This window comes from Phaeodactylum tricornutum, chromosome 1 (genome assembly GCF_000150955.2).
Source record: "Phaeodactylum tricornutum CCAP 1055/1 chromosome 1, whole genome shotgun sequence".
Classification (NCBI taxonomy): domain Eukaryota; phylum Bacillariophyta; class Bacillariophyceae; order Surirellales; family Neidiaceae; genus Phaeodactylum; species Phaeodactylum tricornutum.
In genome coordinates, this window is record NC_011669.1 from 1,468,446 (window position 1) to 1,488,380 (window position 19,935).

The 19,935-nt window shown below is 47.2% G+C and overlaps 6 protein-coding genes across 6 annotated transcripts; 2 read left to right on the forward strand and 4 right to left on the reverse strand.

The window, feature by feature from the left end:
- Positions 1-1,552: 1,552 nt before the first annotated feature.
- Positions 1,553-6,534, reverse strand: PHATRDRAFT_42902 (predicted protein; the record flags this gene model as incomplete). Its single annotated transcript, XM_002177262.1, has 6 exons — positions 1,553-3,233; positions 3,376-3,837; positions 4,191-4,205; positions 4,333-4,421; positions 4,454-4,991; positions 5,055-6,534. The coding sequence occupies 6 exons, from the start codon at positions 6,532-6,534 to the stop codon at positions 1,786-1,788; spliced, it is 4,032 nt and encodes a 1,343-aa protein (XP_002177298.1). The 3' UTR covers positions 1,553-1,785.
- Positions 6,535-6,850: 316 nt separating this feature from the next.
- PHATRDRAFT_42903 (predicted protein) lies at positions 6,851-7,432 on the forward strand (the record flags this gene model as incomplete). The annotated part of the gene is made up of 1 exon (XM_002176758.1): positions 6,851-7,432. One exon carries the CDS (start codon positions 6,851-6,853, stop codon positions 7,280-7,282), a length of 432 nt encoding a protein of 143 aa, XP_002176794.1. The 3' UTR covers positions 7,283-7,432.
- Positions 7,433-7,442: 10 nt separating this feature from the next.
- On the reverse strand, positions 7,443-8,908 carry PHATRDRAFT_32014 (predicted protein; the record flags this gene model as incomplete). The annotated part of the gene is made up of 2 exons (XM_002177263.1): positions 7,443-8,018; positions 8,081-8,908. 2 exons carry the CDS (start codon positions 8,906-8,908, stop codon positions 7,443-7,445), a joined length of 1,404 nt encoding a protein of 467 aa, XP_002177299.1.
- Positions 8,909-11,483: 2,575 nt separating this feature from the next.
- PHATRDRAFT_42904 (predicted protein) lies at positions 11,484-13,365 on the forward strand. Its single transcript, XM_002176759.1, has 3 exons — positions 11,484-12,277; positions 12,352-12,759; positions 12,835-13,365. Exons 1-3 carry the CDS (start codon positions 11,657-11,659, stop codon positions 13,225-13,227), a joined length of 1,422 nt encoding a protein of 473 aa, XP_002176795.1. The 5' UTR covers positions 11,484-11,656; the 3' UTR covers positions 13,228-13,365.
- A 77-nt stretch (positions 13,366-13,442) lies between these two features.
- PHATRDRAFT_7108 (predicted protein) lies at positions 13,443-13,856 on the reverse strand (the record flags this gene model as incomplete). The annotated part of the gene is made up of 1 exon (XM_002177264.1): positions 13,443-13,856. A coding segment is annotated over one exon (414 nt), but the record flags the coding sequence as incomplete, so codon positions are not given.
- Positions 13,857-18,319: 4,463 nt separating this feature from the next.
- On the reverse strand, positions 18,320-19,770 carry PHATRDRAFT_42906 (predicted protein; the record flags this gene model as incomplete). The annotated part of the gene is made up of 1 exon (XM_002177265.1): positions 18,320-19,770. One exon carries the CDS (start codon positions 19,768-19,770, stop codon positions 18,358-18,360), a length of 1,413 nt encoding a protein of 470 aa, XP_002177301.1. The 3' UTR covers positions 18,320-18,357.
- Between the last annotated feature and the right edge of the window lie 165 nt (positions 19,771-19,935).

Sequence of the window (19,935 nt, forward strand, 5' to 3'; positions counted from 1 at the left end):
AGTCAGAGCGACAAAATTGATGATTTTGTTGTACTGGGCCTTGCTGGTAACGGTCTGTCGCTCCTTTGCCCCTCGGGATCAGTCATCCTGTGTTTGTTTGATGTCCGCGAAGTCAAGGACACTTTTGTCACAACGGAATCGGTCAAGATCCTTCCTCGCGTCGTATGTCAAACCGACATCGGAAAGCGCAACATTCGCTAAGGTGAAAACTCTTTTGTATCCCAAAGTCGGAGATGTGGTCCGTTACTACGATCTGGATGGAGGAAGGGTTCAAGGCGAGACGTTGATTGGCAAAGTATCTTTTATTCAAAAAGATCTTGGTTTAGAGAACAGCTGGACGATTGAGATAAACGAGATGGAAAATCTTGGTGATGGATACTATGCAGACTATTCAGGTCGGAAACGACTTTCCAAAAAGTCCCTTAGAGACGTCACGGCAGTTGCGCCAGTCGCTGCCAGTTTTGTCCGGTCCGAAGGTGCCTACAAAATACCTCTATCCAAAGCAACTCGGTTACCGCTCGTACGTCAAGAAGCTTACGATATTGATGGCTACGAAGGTCCATTTGCAGGAGAGAATGCTATAAACTTGTCTGTCGTGGCTCAAGATGGTATCGTTTACGCAGAATTAAAAGGGAAACTGCTGCGCTATGTTGCTTTAACCGGCTTAGCCGGAATTTTGATTGCCGATTTGACGAAAGGAACGCAGGACGCGATCATCTACGGTGGTGGTGTGATTGCTAGCTTGCTGTATCTGGTCTTTTTGTCTCTGAAGACAGACACTATTGCCAAAGAAAATTCCAAGACTGGGAGCAATCTCTCAAATTTGCGTTTTCTCATGCCCATTGTCTTGGTTTCCATTATTGCGCTATATAACAAGAGTACAGGGGATGAAAACCCGATACAAGATGACAGCATGTTCTCTCTCGTTACTTCCGAACAATTTGCCGCTGCTATGTTAGGTTTCTTGTCCTACCGATTACCGCTGTTTGGCATTCAAATTCAAGATGCCTTTCAAAACATCAGCGGGGAAGCTGTTCTGCCTGGCAGTGCTGGTGTTGCCTTGCAATTAGTACGAAGTGAAGCGGCAAACGTGTCCGCCTTCAATAGCAGCCCGCTAAATACGGATGTCTTGCCAACAATCTTCTTGGTATCGGGACCTCAGGCAACGGGAAGATCGGAGCTTGTACGAAAATTAATAACTGCTGGAGACGGAAAATTCTTGGAACCACGCCGTGTAGATCGTACGAAAGATGGGGTCACCTTCGAACGTTTGCTACAGCGTGACGAATTCTTGTCGGTCGATCCGACCGGCCGCTATGGATTAACCAAAGATGGGATCCTCACTGCTGCCAAAGACGGGGGCCCGGATTCGGTAGTTGTAGTCGATGCGAATGTTGATGTAGCTAAGCAATTGACCAAGGTCGGCGGTCTCAGACTCGTTGGTGTTTGGGTTGGCTTAAGCAGCATGTCTGAGTTTGAATCGCGATTAGACAGCTTGATCAACGAAGGTGCAATTACCATACCCCAAGACGAAAGTAGAGAAAGCGTGCTTCGAGGAAGGATTCGGGATATCGTCCAAGAAATCGAATACGGAATATCATGTGGAGTTTTCGAGTTCACAATTTTGAATGAGAATGAAGACGATAGTATTAAGGAACTCCGAGAAGCAGCCATGTATTGTTTCAAATAGCAAGGGCACGGCCCCCATAACCTCACAAAAAATCGCTGTTGTCCACTGATACATACTACCAACTTACTACGCCTTATGTGCACTTCCCCACTGAGTTAAAATATCATGATGCCCGCTTGGATTGGATTGGGAAAGGCTTTCTGCAATGCCCCTTCGTCCAATTTCTTTTCGTTGAAGAAATCTAATTCATCATCACGCAAAAGACACTTATCCAAAATTGACGAAACTTCTTTTTGTGCCGTGGGTCCACCCATACCGGGTCCGATCAAAACAACTTCCTGACGTCGGTCACCGACAGTTCCTGTACTGGCGCTCTGGTCGTCGTGGTTGGCATCGTCATAATCGGCCAAAATGGCACGAATAGCTTCCTGCGGCCACTGCTCACGTGGTAGTGTTGCCCACCATTTGCCCAAGTTGGTTAATTCGAACGAAATACCAGCGTGACTCCAGTAGCGGGCAACTTCAAAGGAATCCGCACACCAAACAAACCCCTTACTTCGAAGAATTTTCTTCATTGCCGACTTCGCGGTGGCCGAAACAGCCAAATCCGGTTCGCCTGCTTCCAGTGGTGGTAGACCACGCGTTGCAGGAAGATTTCGCAGAAAGGAAAGCAAACGCGTAGGGTGGAAGGGACGGCGCGATGTGTAAACGTACGTTCCGATTCCGGCATGCGTGCCCACATCAACCCCATGCGAAGGGTCATCACAACTTGGGTCGTCACACGCGTGTGCGTGCGAATGTTCGTGGCTTTCAGTGCAGCCAGGATCGTTACAGACACTTTCGGCGACAGTATTTGCATGGGCCGGGTCGTCACAGCTTGGATCATCGCAAGCGTGAGTGTGCGAGTGTTCGTGGCTGTCGGTGCAACCAGGTTCTCCACATACGGTCATTTTGGCATGAGCAGGATCGTCACAGGCCGGATCGTCACAAGCGTGTGTATGCGAATGTTCATGACTACTGTCGGTGCAGTCGGGCTTGGCGCAGTCCACTACGGCTACAACCTCGGAGTGCGAGGGATCTACACAATTCGGATCTTCGCAATCAGGATCGTGCGCCATTTCTAACGCGGCATTGACCGCATCTTTATGGTCATCGATAATACCTGCTTCCGCTACTCCCATACCCTGAGCCACCCCCAAAATTTGTTGTAGAGAAACTTTTCCGAACGCGGATTTGAGCAGAGTCGCCCGAGGATTTAAAGCTGTAACAATGTTTTCGATCTGTTTCATATCACGACTGCTCTCATCCACGAGATCGACTTTGTTCAGGAGGACAATATCAGCAATTTCCGTTTGCGAAACGAGCAAATCGGCAACTGCGTTAGCCGATGCCCGATCTCCGGCCTCGATCGCCTCTAACAAACCTGGAGGTAAGTCGTCATCTTCCATCCACTTACGATCAGCTTTGGCCTCATCCTCGTCGCGATAGTACAACTCGGGAGTGTCCTCTGGCGTGGCAACCTTGTCCGAGTTCAAGTTGGTCAAAAAGGAACTGCAATCTACCACCGTGACCATGGTATCGAGCTGTGCACGTTGCATCAAAGCTATGAAAAGATAATGAAATTGCAATTAGAGCACGAACATTTCCGAAAGCCCGAGTATTTTACAAATCTTAACCATACGGAGACAGGTCACAAAACAACCCATTCCCCATCTTTGCTTGCTGGTTTCGTCATCCTCACTTACGCATATCGTACAGGACTGCTTCCTGGAATTTGGCCCGGACGCTGCGGGGATCCCCCACACCGCTCATTTCCACGACGATGTGGTGGAAACTTTCGCCTTCTCCTCGTGTGTCGCTCAAGGTGACGAGTTCTTGCACACTGGCAAGCAACTCTTCCGATCGTGAGCAGCAGGCACAGCCGTTTTGTAGTTCCACCATGCCCGAGGCCAAATTCTGATTGGCGACCAGTTTGCTGTCGATATTGACCGATGCGACGTCGTTGACCACGACAGCGATACGCAAGCCCTCATTGTTCTCGAGCAAGTTCTGAAGAAGTGTGGTTTTACCCGAGCCCAGAAAACCGGCCAAAACTGTGATTGGGATGGGCTTGACATCCTGGAGGCCCGCGTCCGGAGTGAGCGCCGCACTCGTCGGGTTGGCGACAGTGAAGGCGGATGTCAGTCGCAGTGCGCCAACAAAGAAGACTGCCGCAATTGAGTAGAAATGCGATGCCTTTATCATCGTCGTAGTCCAACAAGCCACCGAGTAAGCACAAGCTTCAACAGTGCCAGTAAACAGTGTAGATATTCTGCTCACTGTCAAAGTGATGGGCGGGGACGATATTGTCCGGACCGGAGAAAATTTGCGTGTCACTGTCAACAAAATCTCTTGCCGTTTTCGTTGGCTACTGCTAGCTATAGTAGAACTGACGTACAGCTCCTGTTGACGTCAGTTCTACGTCATCGTTGTCGTACTTCAACTCTTTCGTTGTTTACAATTATGCTTTTTTAGAGAGTCAATATCCAGTTCTGCCATGGCGGACAGAAACTACACCTACCTCTTGAGGAAGTGGCTGGCGTATGCAAAACAAAGTTATGGTGTGTCAAACGTTTACAGGACCTTTGACCTCAGTTCAAATCTCATTGCAAGCAAAAACTAGGCCATCTAACCGCCACCTCTGCGTTGTCTTGCGTACGCACCAGACGCGGCCCACCGCCCCAACTTCGACAACCGAACCGGATGTGCCATCAAAGCAGCAACGACAGTGTGCCAAACATTGTCAACTTTGCTGTCGAATGCTTTTCGTTGTAGGTGTTTGACCTAGCGACGCCAATTTCCAATTCAATACGTTTGGGCCCAACCCGCGGCGCTACAATTCTACCCGCGCAACTGTCGTGGGCGTGCTGCAAGGCTTCTAAAAGGCGCGCCGCACCAACCACCGCAATCCCGTGGTACCGCCCCCGACCAGACGAAAAGATGGCCGCCGTTACGACACCCAATGGTTCATTGACGGAACCGTCCGTGGCGTACAAAAGTGTACCCGTGTCCAATTGTCCCTTTTCGTGCAAGCAAATATGAGCAAGAAGGACAGCCGGTAGCGACAAGGACAGCAATAGTGTCTTGCAAAGGTTTCTATGCTGCGATACTTGATCCCGAGAAATGGGTGGCGCTTGAACGGGTAACGATGGATTGCCGGACTTGCGACGGCTCCGCCGAATGACAAGACTTTCTGCAGCTGCTCCACTATTTGACGCCTTGTCCCCGTTCCTATGGATATACCCTATTCCATTAATGGCTTGCTGAAAGGGTTGACCAAAGGAACCTCGCACTGTGACAACGGTGGTTTCATCCTCCGAGACTAACAATTGAAAGTCGGTAGGTAGTATCGTATTCCACGAGATCAACACCTGCTGAGACGTACGATCTGGTCGGATTCTTCCCAAGCCACCCTCGTAGTAAGCCCGTAAAATTTTCCATTCTGGCAGGGCTGCTTTCCAGTATGACATCCCGACTGAGGTGTCAGGATAGTCCCGGGGAAACAACGGCCGTGGAGGTTCGCATTCCAGCTCCAAGTGCGCTAGCTCCGTTACACCAATCGGACAGGCCATACCATGTAAAACTAAAGCGACCAGCAATTTCTGACCCAAACTAGGCTCGCACACAACATCCACACCGCAAGATCCAAAATTTCCATGGAAGTCAACTTGTACCGGACGGCGTAAGATGAGCTTGACTTCTTGGCTGTTAGGGGTTTCGTGATTAGTAGCTGCTCTGCACTGGACGTGCGAGAGTTGGCAATCAATACCCGTTTCTAAATCAGCAATGATGGCGCCAATGTCCGTACTTCTTTTTTCGTCTTTTGCTATAGAAAGCATCGCCATTAGGAGACTTTCGAGGGCAGCCTTCCCACGCAGTCTTAACCACGATAGACCCCCGTGAACAAAGCAGAGTGGCCCAGTCAAAGTCGAAGGCTCCAGTATTTGTCGCAAAATGTGTAGCAGAGTTTGCTGAATGGAAGGGTGTAAAAAAAAGTAGATATAGCAGCTCTGTGTGTCGTCTTTTGCACTACCAAAAAGAGGTGAGGTGGAGCAAAGCCAAGCAACCGGGCCGATGCCTCCTTTAGGAAACGCACTTGGTTGATATGCAAACGCTTCAAGCAATTTTGTCTCGTCCAAAGCAAAGTCAGGAATTATGATCCGTATTTGGTCTATCATATCGGGGACAACCTCTGTCGCGATACGCAGCCAAACTGGTTGAGACGTCCAAGTGGCGTCATGCAGGATCGTTTTCCCCTCGCGAGCTAGCCGCAAGGCTGCCTTCGCGCCTCGGTTACTATGCAGCATGGGCACTTTCCAGCCCCACATAGATTCCATGTGAAATCGCTTCACGTGCCAAAGATGGGTTGGCATCCAGTTATCAGGACGATGATTGTTGCCATTCGATTCCTTGTCCTCTGTCGATGGTATACCCAATGCTCCCTTAGGAACCTTCCATTCTTCGTGAGAGGAGTGCAAATGTTCCGTGTTGCGCCGTCGTTTACGGCGAGTTAGCTTTGGCTCTTCGATAATCGAATGTTCCGACTTCTTATCCTGCGCGTTGGCGTCTTGCTGTCCAGCTGGAAAACGATGATGCTTGCGGCCCAAATGGCTCGTGGCCCTTCGTCGCAAATGACGACGCGAAGTCTTACAACCTGTACTTTTCAATGATTCCACATTACTGGGATCGGGAGTAGAAGCTCGCCGAAAGGTTTTCTCCCACAGATGGCGGAGCTCGGGCAAACGACGGGCTCCAAAACTGGCGACCGATACGGTCCCGGCTGTGTCGCAAAATTGGGGAAGATCTCTCACAGAGAGTCGCCGTTTCTTTTCGAGAGGCGGATCATTTGATCCTTTTGAATTCATTGTGGCCGGTTGGGAGACAGATTGTATGGAATGTACAGGAGTTGTTCATGCGATCGCCATTGTCGATATAAAACTTGTTGGAGGTTTCTTGGCTGGAAACGGATCAGTGACTCATTGGCTTTTTGGGATTGACGCGTAGTACGAGATTGGGTCGCTGTCCTTTCCGAAAAGGCCGTCCGGTCCCTCCACGTGTAGTGGTCAAGTCTCTCTGTCAACCACGGAGCGGGTCGAAAATCTTCCTCGACCTCATTCACTGTCATATCTCCCAGCCAAAAAAAAGCTTTTCAACAAGTGTCTTTCATCAAAAGCGATCACCATGAAGACTACCATCATCGCCTCTTACCTGGCTCTTTTAGCCGCCATCTCGGTCGTAAATGCGTTTGTTCCTCAGTCTTCGGCGAATGTTTTCGGTCGCGGCTCGGCGCTGGGTGCCAAATACAACTCAATGGACGAAATCCTGGCGCTCTTCCCGGATGATAAGCCCGTCCTGATCAACTTTTACGACGCCGGTACCGAAAACTCAATTAAGGACGACATTCTTCGAGCCAAAAATCTGCTGGAGGATCGGGCAAAGCTTGTTTCGATTAAGCAACAAGACTATCCGGAAATTGCGAAGCTTTGGGATGCCGATTCAAAGAGCCCCAGCATGATTCTGTTCAAGGACGGCAAGCCCGTGACCCGGCTTTACGAACAAACGCACTATCTTGAAATTGTGGCCCACATGGGGAAGTTCTGCGATGAATCATAAAAAACTTGGATTCCGGAAAACACACCCGCGTAGGATTTGGCCAGTGAAGTATTGTATCCGATGGGACCACCTCAGCCGTTCCAGACCGTCCCAACGCTCAACACAATCCATTGGTAATCAGTAGGTAAATGAATTTAGAGGGTTCAAAGTATCTCACCATCTAAACTATGACGCGGTCGGAATCGTCTACTGAACTTTGCTCAGAGCGCCGCCTCCTCAAACTACTTGTGAACCGGAATTGCATTTGTCCCTCGTCAACGGCGACCGTCCAAAAGACGCATAAGTTAAGGACTCCGCAAACCATCCATCCAAGTACGCCTACATTGAAGGCTGGTGTCCGACCACCCATTCTTTCAATCAGCATGGCCACAAAAACAGGTCCTAGCCCTCTCCCAAAGTCATCAAACGTATTGAACAGAGCGAATGCTTGGCCGCGAGATTGCGGGAGTGTCACATTTTGCAGGGTAGCCTTCACTATCGGTCCTGTCGATCCGCTCGTAATTCCGGCAAAAATAGACACACTCCCTATTTTCAAGAAGGAACTGGAGCTGTCCACGTCATTGAGCAGTACCCACAGCGGAAAGCATGCCGCGACAGCCATCGAACCCGCCAACAGCGCAGGATAGCGCTTGTCTCGACGATACAAGTACATTCCACCACCCCCTCCGAGAATGAGACCTAGAAAATTGCCGACCCCAAAAATCAAAATTGTAAGCGTGGCAAACTGAAAACGATTCTACAGTTAGTAACAAGATTCGAAACAGTTGAAGCGGATGCGGTTTGATACGGAAGACATACCTCTACACTCATCCCTCGATTCTCCGAGAGAAAATCATTCAGATACGAGTTGATGACACCCCAAGGCAAACAACCTGGAGCTCCTTGCATGAGCATTAGAACAAAAGTTGGAGTAGACAGCAGCGTCTTGAAAGTCATCCAATGTGCTTGCAAACCCTTTGTAGACGGATTCGTAGCACTGTCGTCGGTGCCCGGATTTACCTCGGAAAGCATCGTCTGCTCCGTGTCCGTTAGTTCAAAAGGCGTCATTTCTACGGATGAGGCGGTGTTGTCGTTTGCTTGTAGTATTCCAAGTTGCTGGCCTCGAACAGCTTCTTCCATGGACCCCCGTTCCGGATCGTCGACGGCCAGCAAGACTCCCGCAGCACATAACAGCGCTGGGATGCTCACGACCAAAAATGGCAGCCGCCAACCAAAGGCTGGACCCAGAAACCCAGCAATGGCCTGTCCCAAGGATATCCCAAGTCCAGTGCCTATTCCGACGACAGCACTTACTGAATGTCTCTCATCGGCCGCGAACAAGTCACCCAGTACCGAATAAATCAAAGGCAAAGCTCCACCCAAGCTAAAACCCGTCACTGCTCTACACACGTAAAGTTGAGGATATGTGGTCGTCCAATACGTAGCCAAGCACGCCCCTTCTCCAATGCCCACGGTCCAGGCGAAAAGTTTTGGTCGATTGAACGAATCAGCCAAAGAGCCCACCACAAAAGAGGCTGGAGCCCCCAAGACAAAAAAAGCTAGTGCAATGTCTCCACCAAGCTTTTTATCACGCTGGAGCGCGTCAAAGCCAAAGTCGTCCGCTATGGCGCTCAAATTCGGGGACATAAGATTCTGATCGGCAAACAGTAGAACCGTACATACCGAAAAAAGGGCTACAGCGCGTCGTCGCTGCCTTTTGTTCCGGTAGCCACCCCTAAATACGTCGCTGCTATCCATTGAAGGACTATCGACGTCATCGGCAACGTCGCTTTCGTAAGTCGTCACTGGAGTGGGAGATACTACGTCATCGGGTTGGCCATGAAGGTGGAGATAAGAAGATAGCGGCAACATGACTTTTTGTCTCCGATCTTCTCCAAATTTTGTTGCTGTTGTGAAAACGACTTACATCAGCATTACCTCATGTCGAACTGAAACGGTTCTGTAACATTACTCTGCTACCTGTGAATTACCGGTGATCTTTGGAGTCAACTTGGAGTCACGGAGATACCGGGTGATGTGACAATAAAAATGATCCTTGTGTTTATTCTATAAAATCATGCTTGTTTCACTGCTAGGTTGGGGCCTACAGGCAGGTTTTGCCTTGGTGTCCACCCTTTCATGCACCTCTCACCCCATATTAACAACTGACTGTCCAAAATATGGCATTGCTAATTGCTAACTGAGCATATTTGAAGTGTGAAGAAATGTTGTTGCTGAATCCTTTTACTGTTAGGCATGTCTTTCAATTTGCTACTCTCATCTACCATACAATAGCTGATTGGCACTCACTTGTGCGATTGCAGAGCTGTCCAGTACACCAACCTCAACTATTACAGCAAGTAGGGCCTTCATGCAGTCAGGCTCTTTGCTTCCTTCCCCCAAGTCAAGACGCTCACCACTTTATCCTTCTAGTATTTTGGCATGACATTTTGTTGTTGCTTGATGAGCAGATTCTGAGCTGAGTGTGGCTTTACAATGCTGCTGTCTATTGGGACAAGCCTGCTTCAATACTACACATGTATTTAAGTTGACTATGGCAAGAGACCTGGCAGTGCATGCCATATACATCATCTGTCCAAACACAAAAGCCAATGGTTGTTTCTTCAATCCAAATACATTGGCATGGCTTAATGTAGATGCTGCATTGCTGGTCAAAACTAGCGTGACCTAACATTATTAATGTGGCAAAAAATGGTTCATTCAATGGGAATTGCATCTTTTGCATAGGGGCTTCACACGTTTTGTTCAATTGCTTCATAGCTTACGCGCAGAATGTTGCAATGTATGGACTTACCTTTTCCAATGTAATATATGTGGTAATATTGCTTTGGATACAATGGGGACATCTTGTGGTGGACTGTAGGTCTTATAGCACTTCACTTCACCAAATCATGCAGTGGTTCTTTCCTTATAAAAAAACTGAAGGTGTTTGGCTGGGGAAGGCACAGCACCACAACAACTCACGGACAAAGCCAAGACAATATGGTTTGCAAGAGGCTCTGTGCCAAAAAGCAAAAGGAAGGGATGTGCCAGACAAAGGCATTATTTTTTTTTAAGAACTGGGTATTCAAGTGACTTTCGAATGAGCATTGTTGACCAACATAGGCTTGACAGTGTGGCCTTACAGTCAGTATATTGCATTTGCATTTGAACTTCCAGAATATGTAAAATACAGCTACAGTTTTGGCGACCTAGAATTTTGGAGCAACATCTGCAACTTTGGGTTGGCAAAGACAAGATTGGCTGTGAGCTCTTATCAGCGCAAATACATCAAAAATTGACAAAAATGGTACATTACAAGCACCTCTAATCTTTTCCATGGTTCCTTCCATAGTTGCTTATTGTTTGTACCCTACAGTCTTTGACAACAAGCAATACCAATGGTCTTGCCAACATTGCATTCTAGTGTTGGCTTGGTATATTGAGCAGCAATGGTATCACTCTGACGTAGTACCCCAATTAACAGTAATTTACGCCGAAATGTTTATGATCAGGATCTAACATTTATGCAGGAAGATCAAATGAGACATTTTATGTGCTTTCCAAACTTATGACCATTAGCAATAAAACAGCAAATATTTGCATTAGTAGGCTACTCCTCACCACATACAGTTAGTAACTTACATTACATTGACTGTAAGCAACCCTGAATTTGGCCGGATTAGTGATTTTGGGGCCTTCCAGTTGCACGCTCTACCGGGTATCTCGTCGTACCATGGTGATTCAGATGCCAGCTGGACGACCGATGTCCGACCTATCGGTAACCTATCAAAGTAGACTTGCGGGACGGTTTTACAGTTTATCCGCAAAATAAAAATTTGCAGATAGTTGACCAACAATTCATTTACACTTAAGTGCCTATATTTATTAAAGTTTCTTATCTTTCTTTTTTATTATTGGCCGGACAAATGGGTAATTTTTTATATGCTATTAACGTACCTTATTCATAGAACATATTTTTTGCTTCCGTACGACTGCTGCTTATTATAGAACTTTTTCTTTTTCATTATTTGAGTTCACCATTTATACCGAGCAATTTCGAAGCCCCAGTGTTCAGTCAGGGGAAGCTAAACTGCTCCTATTATTGTGCGTAATATTGCACACAACGAAGTGGGCGGAAAAGCCTCCTTCTGCAGCACCACGGAGAAACCACACACATAGAGCGTCCGTGCAGTCACAACGAGGTCATTTTCAATGCCAGGCAGTGCAGCCTCGTGTAGTAAACAACCCCGCACCATTTATAAGCACCCGAATCCGTCCAAGTTGCCGTCGCCCACGCGACCTACGTAGACTAAGGCGATTACTTTGTCTCAAGTCCGTACACTTCTGTTGACCGGAAGTATCAGCTACAGCACTCACCTGTTGACACAAACTATGATAAGGGCCGTCTTCTCGTGCTCAGTTCTGTTTTTTGCGTCCCTTCCCGGTCTCGACGCTCAGAACCCTACCGCTGCGCCGTCGGCTCTACCGATCGGTTCTCCTACATCGCTTCCATCGATCGGAACAGTAACCGATGCGCCTGTAGTTTTTGCGGAGACCGATATACCTTCCCAGGAATCGGAGAACGTAACCGATGAGACGCCTTCCGCAGCACCAAGTGATCCTCTAGACATAGAGATTCCTGCATGTTTCACCAATCTGACCATCCTGGATGATGTTTTGCTACAGTTACCTTTGTTCGAGTTCAAAAAGCTGACTCTGTGTCCCAACACAATCTTCGATATTGGAAAAACGTCGGACGGCGTCTGCTGCATTGAAGGCCAATTTCCTTTGCTGCCTGTTTCGAATACTTTAATTCAATGTGGCGAGGACGGAAGATCGGAAAACAACTGCATTTTTTCAGGAGGCGAGGTTCATGTTCTGTCGTCACCGCAGTTCGCAGGACCGACTGCTCTCAATGTTACCATAAAGGGAATGACTTTTCGAAACCCTCTACTCAGTAATGCCGTTCTGGCTTCTCGGGGTGACATCACGTTCGACGATTGCATTTTTGAGGTAAGCAACCGCGCACTTCTATTGAATTTCTCCAGAGTCATCTGTTGCCTTATCTAATTGCTTCCAATTGACAGAATACTGCATCGTTGGGAGGATCGGTAGTTGCGCTTTATCAGCCGATCGATGACGAAGAAGCTCGCCGATTAGAAGAAGAAGAGCGTGGAGGAATTTTCCGATACATGGATCCTGAATTTCTGTCTAGGCGAATCCAAAAAACGCAAGCAAACATCAAGGAGAATTTTGCTAAAGTGAAAGCAGAAAACGAATTACGGAAACTCCAAGGAACTAACTCGTCTATCGGTGTCCTAGAAAGACAATTTGTGACCGTAGAAAACTGCGTCTTCAGAGACAATTCACAAGGACCAATCTCTTCTGGATTCTTTCAAAGTACTGTTCTGAGTGCTTCCACTCCTTTCATCGAGATGACAATTAGAAACACCTTGTTCTACAATAATATTTTCGATGGCTCGAAACCTATGGCTGTAAGTGACCGAGTTCGTTTTACACTGGTGGCCGACGACCGCAGTACTCTGACTTGCATCGTTCCAATTACCCAGGCCTCCGGTGCAGTAGTTAAGACGGCCTCCTCGGCTCTTCGACTCGAAAATAATTGCTTCATCGCGAACTCATTTGTGGGCTTCGCACCTGTTCAAGCGTTCGAAAATACTACTTTTGACGCATTTGACAACTTTGGCTCGTTCGATCCCGGCGTATCTTGCGAATTTATCGCATTTTCCGAAGGAATTCCTGTGTCCGATTCTCAAGTGGTATGTACAGGATATGATTTGGACAGCTGTCTTCTCCCGGACGCACCAACATTGCCTCCAGGCGCTGACAGCATTACACCAACACCAGCGCCAACTCGAGCAGCAGCTGCAGGGACGCCATTCTCAGTACATTATTCGTTAAAGATGCTGGTGGTGCTACTGCCAGTTTTTTGGCTCATATAGCCGACATTGAGTCTACGTACCACTGTTGAAATATCAGTGGGCAACAAAGCTTTGGAACTTTTTGAGCACTGTGACGTTAAGGAATGTTGTTTTTGGTTGTGTTAGTGATGTTAATTGTAAGTAGTTTTCAGAGTAACTTTGAGTGTGCAAAGCGTCTATGTCTTTAGTTCCGTGGATACTGACTGGAGAATGAAAAACGTGTCGGGATAGCAGCATCCGAAAACAAAGCCAGACAAACCAACAATGTGCACCAGCATCAGAAGTATTCGATAGCCGTATAGACCCGAGGACGGCAAAAGGAAATCAAAGTGAGGCAATCCCATGGCGTTGCAAAACGAATGAGCGACAAAGACTGCTGCTATCGACGAAGTCCATAGAAAGACAAAGGAAGCGTACGCCCCGAACATAGATGTGTATGCAAACTGAAACATGGTCTGAACTATGATCGGTCGACACGATTCCCCAGCACGATACATTTGGAGTGCATGATGGGCGTGAGCCAGACCAAAGAATAAAGGGGCCAGTACCGGAATCCACCCTTGAGGCAAGGTCGTTGACCTCAACGCTGAAACCATACACGCTCGAAATGCGATTTCTTCCACCAAAGGTGCAACCACCAAATTGCGGAGCACAATCCATCGGGCTGAGTCTGTAAGAGGAAAAACCAAATCAGAGACAGTGCGCTCTGCGAAAATCGTGTAGAATGTTTTGCAGTAATGTCCAAAGGAAACGCTAATGATTTTTTTTTGAAGCAGCGCATACACTCCGATCAAATTCCGTAGAATCGGTCCCGCGTATAGCACTGTCACATGGAGGAAAACTCCCTTGACGCAAACCATTGAAAAGCTCATGCGTGGCGCTATATATCCTTCGATAGGATTTGATAAATCCAAGAAAATGCGACGGTAAGCAACCATGGAGCCAACGCAAACGAGAGAGGTGGCCAGTGATCTCCACCGGATTTGTCGTCCATCATTACGTTGCAAATTCCGGATTCGCAATGGAACCAAAATGTAGAGGGAAGCAACAAACGCTGCAGAAACTGTCAGACAGAACGTGGCAGCAAGAAAAATGGAAACTTCTCTCTGTGGATAAGCACCCCATAGCCACGCCAAGTTACATTGTAATGGCCAGCCCTTGCAGTCATTCATTTTTGCAGAGAGCAAACCAAAATTTGTGAAAAGGCCACGTCTTCTACAGAAATATGCCTTCCACATCTCAAGAAACGCCTCGCTTCCTCATACATGTGACGCCACTTCAGAGTTAGAGCTTACATTTATGCAGTTCGTTTCATTGGCTGCGAACAAGATTTAGCGATGTCTACCAGAAGTGTCTCAGATGGAAAAGTATGACAGTCTACTACCGTAAAGGACGGAACTTACAGTTAGTAAAACCAAATGTACATCAATATCCGGGTGAAAATACAAAGTTGTGGCAATTCCGTCCGGGTTCTCTTTACATTTTTTCAAATTGTTCATCATTTGAGACTACATTCAAACAGTTGTTTGTCGACCATGACAGAGAAGAGTGTCTTCCATTAGATGAGGACAAGGCATTACTAGTCTAGATTGACTGACAACATGCCTTGTCGCAAGTACAGTAACCGAGAGAAGTTGGTACTCCTTTCTAAAGTGCAGTCACTTGTGGAAGAGGGTTGTGAAAAGAGGAAAAAAGACCTCGGTTTGCAATGATCGCAAGTCCAACGGTGAGAGAAAAACGCGGAAGCACTTGAGAAAGCAAACCCAAAAGCATTTCTGTATGTGAAGGCCCAAATCATTCCTTGAACCATTCGAAGATGACCTTTTGATGTGGATTTTGGAGCTGCAACAGGAAGGGATTCCAATACTAACGACAAAAATCCGACGGAGCAAGAATTAAGGTTGTGAGGCGTTTTCTGCGTTCCCACAGGTACGTAATTCGCACAAGAACTCACGAATGCCAGAGAAACCCTGAAGAAATGAGAAATGCGGCTCGAGAATTTGTTACTGCATTTCGGCCTCGTCTCGTAACACCAGACAGGAACAAGCGGTTTGTTATCAATATGGACCAAACCCCACGGCTAAATTCTTCAATGCCGACAATTTCTACCACAACACCACTTGGATGGATTACCATGTTGCCAATGGTATTGGTATATGAAGTATAGAACAACTCTTGCTTGAGAGTTTACAGTTTAAAGCTCAAGTGGGCATACAAAATGAGAAACGCATTTGCCTCAACAAACGAGTTAAAACCGGCTAATTGTTCGCTATAATTCAAACCCTGAACCCTATTTTTGCATTTCAACATCAAAATCCGACTTTAAAATGAAAGTATACATTGCAGTTTTATAGTAGTATTGGAACAATGGTATCGTTTTGAAGCTGCGAATGAGACGAATTCACGTGTGGGTTTAGTTTTATGACTGATTCTGATTTGGTGTGACTCGTAGCAAATGTACATGAATTTTTGGCAAAGATACAGAGTTCCGTCCTTTACGGTATTTCTATCCGATTATGCGTAGACATTCGTGTGACACGGATGTTAAGGAATGGGAAGTCTCGATCCTAAAGCTTGATGCCATTAGAAAGTGCTGCGAAAGCAAAAAAAACACACGCGCATTCACAGACCGAATCGCCTTCGGTGTTGCAACATACACATCATATGGTGGTGTCTCAGACAGGAGTACCAATAGAGCAGCCAGAGGCACATACATTCTCCGGTACTAAATGGGCCGCCAAAGAACGAAAGGTTGTGCATCGAAGAAAGCATCTACTCAAGCGAGAGAGGATCTTATTTGGGTCGATCCAGAGCGTATCCGGTTTCAGCATTCGCGCATCCGCCCAGTATTCAGTGGCTGTGGACGGAGCGTGGTGGAAACTTTGGAGTTGATTCGGCGTGGAGATCTTTTACCATCCAATTTGCCACCCATTCAGGTAATAGAATTTCTGGACCTCATCACTGTCGATCCTTTGGAACACTTGATCTGTTCGTGTCGCTCATGCTGTATCTGCTTCTGGGGTGCAGGTACTCGTAGGACCCGAATCTAGCGAAGGCCCATGGTATTTTTCGCTTAATAATCGGCGACTTTGGGTTTTGAAAAGATGCAGAGAAGAGGGACTGCTGGAAGACAATAGGATTCAGGTTCGTGTACGGCCACCGAAAAGCTTAGGTGAATTGTCCAGGTATACTCTTGAAAACTGTGCCGTTGAAGCAAAAATCATTGGGCGAGAAAAAAATAAGCCAGATCGGCATGAACAAGTCACGAAACATAACGAAGCAACGGTCCAGGACAAGGTGGACTGCTGCACAGCACAGTCGGATTCCGTTGATACCACGGAACCCTTCGCTGCGGCAGATGTCGATTCTTCGGACGATAACAGCACATGCGAAGACTATATGAATCCTTTTAGCTCCTTATTGTAATCATGAAGACGAGTCGCCGTTCAACAATTTCTGACATTGAATACGATTTTCCGTCATGTTCACAGTCAGCGCTAACTGTAGGTAGCTGCAAGGTTCTCCTGCGACTAATTGTAAAATCATTAATTCGGTAAACGTTTCATAGCCTCTGGTAGGAAACCGAATGAGAACGTATGATAGACATGGTGCAAGCAAACCAAACAAACCTCGACAAACTGCAACGATGCGTTGACTTTGCCTCTTCAGACGGCGTAACTCTACTACTCACAGTTAAGGCTCGATAGGGTGGGGGAAAATTAAAAACAGCCGGTATGTATCACAAGAGTCGCAAACTTCCATATAAGAAGAAAAAGAAAATTTTGATGTTTCATTTGTTGCCGAAGTCTAACGGCAAAACAAGTGTACCAGAGGGATTCACCGGTATAACCTACCATGGCTGAATCATCAGTGACTCGAAAAGGAAGTTCGTCCGAGCACCATGATGTCCATGATAGCGGAGTCAAACCTGTATCATCTACACGAGCCAGGATTTCAAGTACTACTACAAGCATCCAACCTGGTGACAGCACTCACCTCATTGACAATTCAAAGAATCATTATGTTCCAATCAAGCTCAATTGTGGCGTCAAGCTATGTTGCAGTCCACGCGTACTCAGCCAATGCTCAGGGGTTCTATGTCAACTTGAGGCCGATTTGAAACAGTGCCTACAGATTCTCCCAAAAAGTACGCATGGTCTCATTCGACGGACCGTCATTTGGGTAAATGTTTCATACAACTACGGCCCAAGGGAACATCCTATCCCTCTTAACCATCTCACAGCTCATCATCATGAAGGCTGGCTCCTGTGGTAGGCTTATTTCCAGGGACGTTGAACTGATGCTAGGTGTTTGCTCACTCTGTCTTTCTCTATTGCGGCTTTAGGGCACGCGACAGTCCAGCTAAAGTTCTCGGCATCGAAATATACAGTGTCTTTGATTATTTAAAAATGAGGCTTCACTGGAATGGATCGGGCCTATTGCTTCACGAATTTTGCCATTTGATTCACCAGCAAGTCCTCCCCAACGGGCTTTTCAACAAAACAGTCGACACAGCGTACCAACGTGCCGACCGCTCCGGGCTATACGAGCGAGTCCTCCGACGCGACTGGGCAGGAAAAGATATCGATTATGACCTATCGTACGCCATGATTGACCATAAAGAATTCTTTGCAGAGATGTCGGTGACGTATTTGTGCAACTCCTACAAGGAGCTCGACAACGAAAGCATGTTGGAAATGGAACGATGCTGTCCACCAATCAGAGAGCCCAACGTCTATACTAGGATCCAGCAAAACGATCGAAAAGCTGGAAAAAAGCAACCCAGCCGACTTCTACAAAGTTCTGATATTGGAATTTACGAGGAGTCATTGGACCCGCTATTTCCAGTAGCTTTCGTGAGGAAATGGTTTCGATGCGAACTAGCTGCGCCTCCACACTGCAATAAATTCTACCCCTTCACTCGGGGTCAACTATTCAATCACGACAGGTTAACTCATCATATTTTGAAAGGGCTCTGGGAGCAGATCTCTCTCTGGAAAGATCCATCAGGGCCACCGTGCTCGGAGCCTTTGCAATGTTGGTGTCCTCTCCGAAGGAAAGGAAGAAAACCAATTCTGATCATGTCAAACGATCATTTTGATACTGTAGATTTGTAAAACCACAATGTTTCTATTAATATTTATAGCCGCGCTACTTATTTTCTTTCCAATCTTCGCGAAAGAAAACAACTTGCTCGTCATCCAAGGTGTCATCGTGCCTGACCACACTGTACCAATCTGGCGTTGTCTCCGATTGGAGTCGATAGTCATACACGAGTTCTTCGTTAGACACATCTCTTTTTGACAACAGACACAATCCGTGCATAACGACTTCCTCCGCTTCAAAAACACGACTCCGCCAACTTGGAAGTCTGGCGTAAGTATTTGGGAGATATCGAAAAAGATCGTTTTCGGCCATGTTCATTCGTTCCGTAAAATTGAGCATTGTCGATTGAACGTTCGGTTGTGTCTTGGATGGAGGATGGTTCGCCATGTGTCCTATTGCCCAAGGGTTCATGGAGCCCTCCCGTGTAAGGACAGTGACAGGGGATTGTCTCGAATCGACAACGTAGTCGTCAAATCGAAGAGAAACGTGACAGTCATCCTCTCCGGCGAAGTGTTCAATGACGTCCGGAGCGCTCGTGAGCAAATGCTCTTTGGGCCAAACGTCTCCTGGCTGAAAAGCAAGGATTGAACCTGCAAGGGCATTCCCGTCCACAAAGGCGCCGCGTCCCGCCCCAGGAATCAAGCTCCGGAACGAGACTACTGAGAAACCGAGCTCCTCCCGTATGAGGGCTGATCGGCACATATTAAGCGACTGATATTGCCTGATTTGCGTCAGGCCATTATGACTGAGGTTGGCTCCAAGTTCCAAACCAAAGGCGTCCGAATCCGAGCTACAAGTTGAAGCAAAAGTCGCAGCGCCGTGGAAGTTTAGTAGACACTCAAGTGCACCTTGTTTCCGCTTTAAGAAAGCCAGTTCTCTTTCTTGTTTTGTTCCCGGCTGGAGTAACGTTTTCTCTTTGTCTCTAAAAGTCTTTTTGTATTCTTTTTGTAGTATTTTCACGTATCGTTCCCAATCCAGGTCGTCCAATCTATTGGAAAGAGCCTTTCCATCATCTTGGTCGTCTGACTTATCTTCTAGATCGATGGCCAATATGTGATCCACTTTTGCAAACGTCTGAAAGATGTCTATCACTTGTGGATGGAGAGTATCTTGTAACGCCTTTCGCAAGATTACATTGCTCATGCCCACGACATCTTCGGCTTCCAGTTGCGACACGGCAATGTCGTGATGATTATCGTCGGAATCGTCGGGAAAGTCAATGCGGGCCTGGCGGTATCGGCTGGCTAGTAAGGCCAGGTAGATATACCTCCGTTCTAGCAGTTTTTTGGGATTGATATGGTCGTCTCCAGTCAGTATGTCAGCGACGGCGGTTTTCACACGGCGGAACCACGAAAAAGATCTCGAAAAGGAACCGGAAGATTCCGAGAGTTTTGCTGATATAGTGCGTGCATCAGGACGCAGACGTTTTCGAGCAAGCCACAATGCTTTACTCCTCATTATAGTGTTTGGACAGGGCCAACCACCGAGGAAGTGTACGTACAATCCGCACTCGCGGCAATCGAAACTCGGCCTGCACGTGCACGAGTTGATTGTAAGCAGGCAGGCAAGGCAGCCTGGAGAAAAAATGGAAACCATCAGAAATACGTGCGTGTCCGCCTTGTA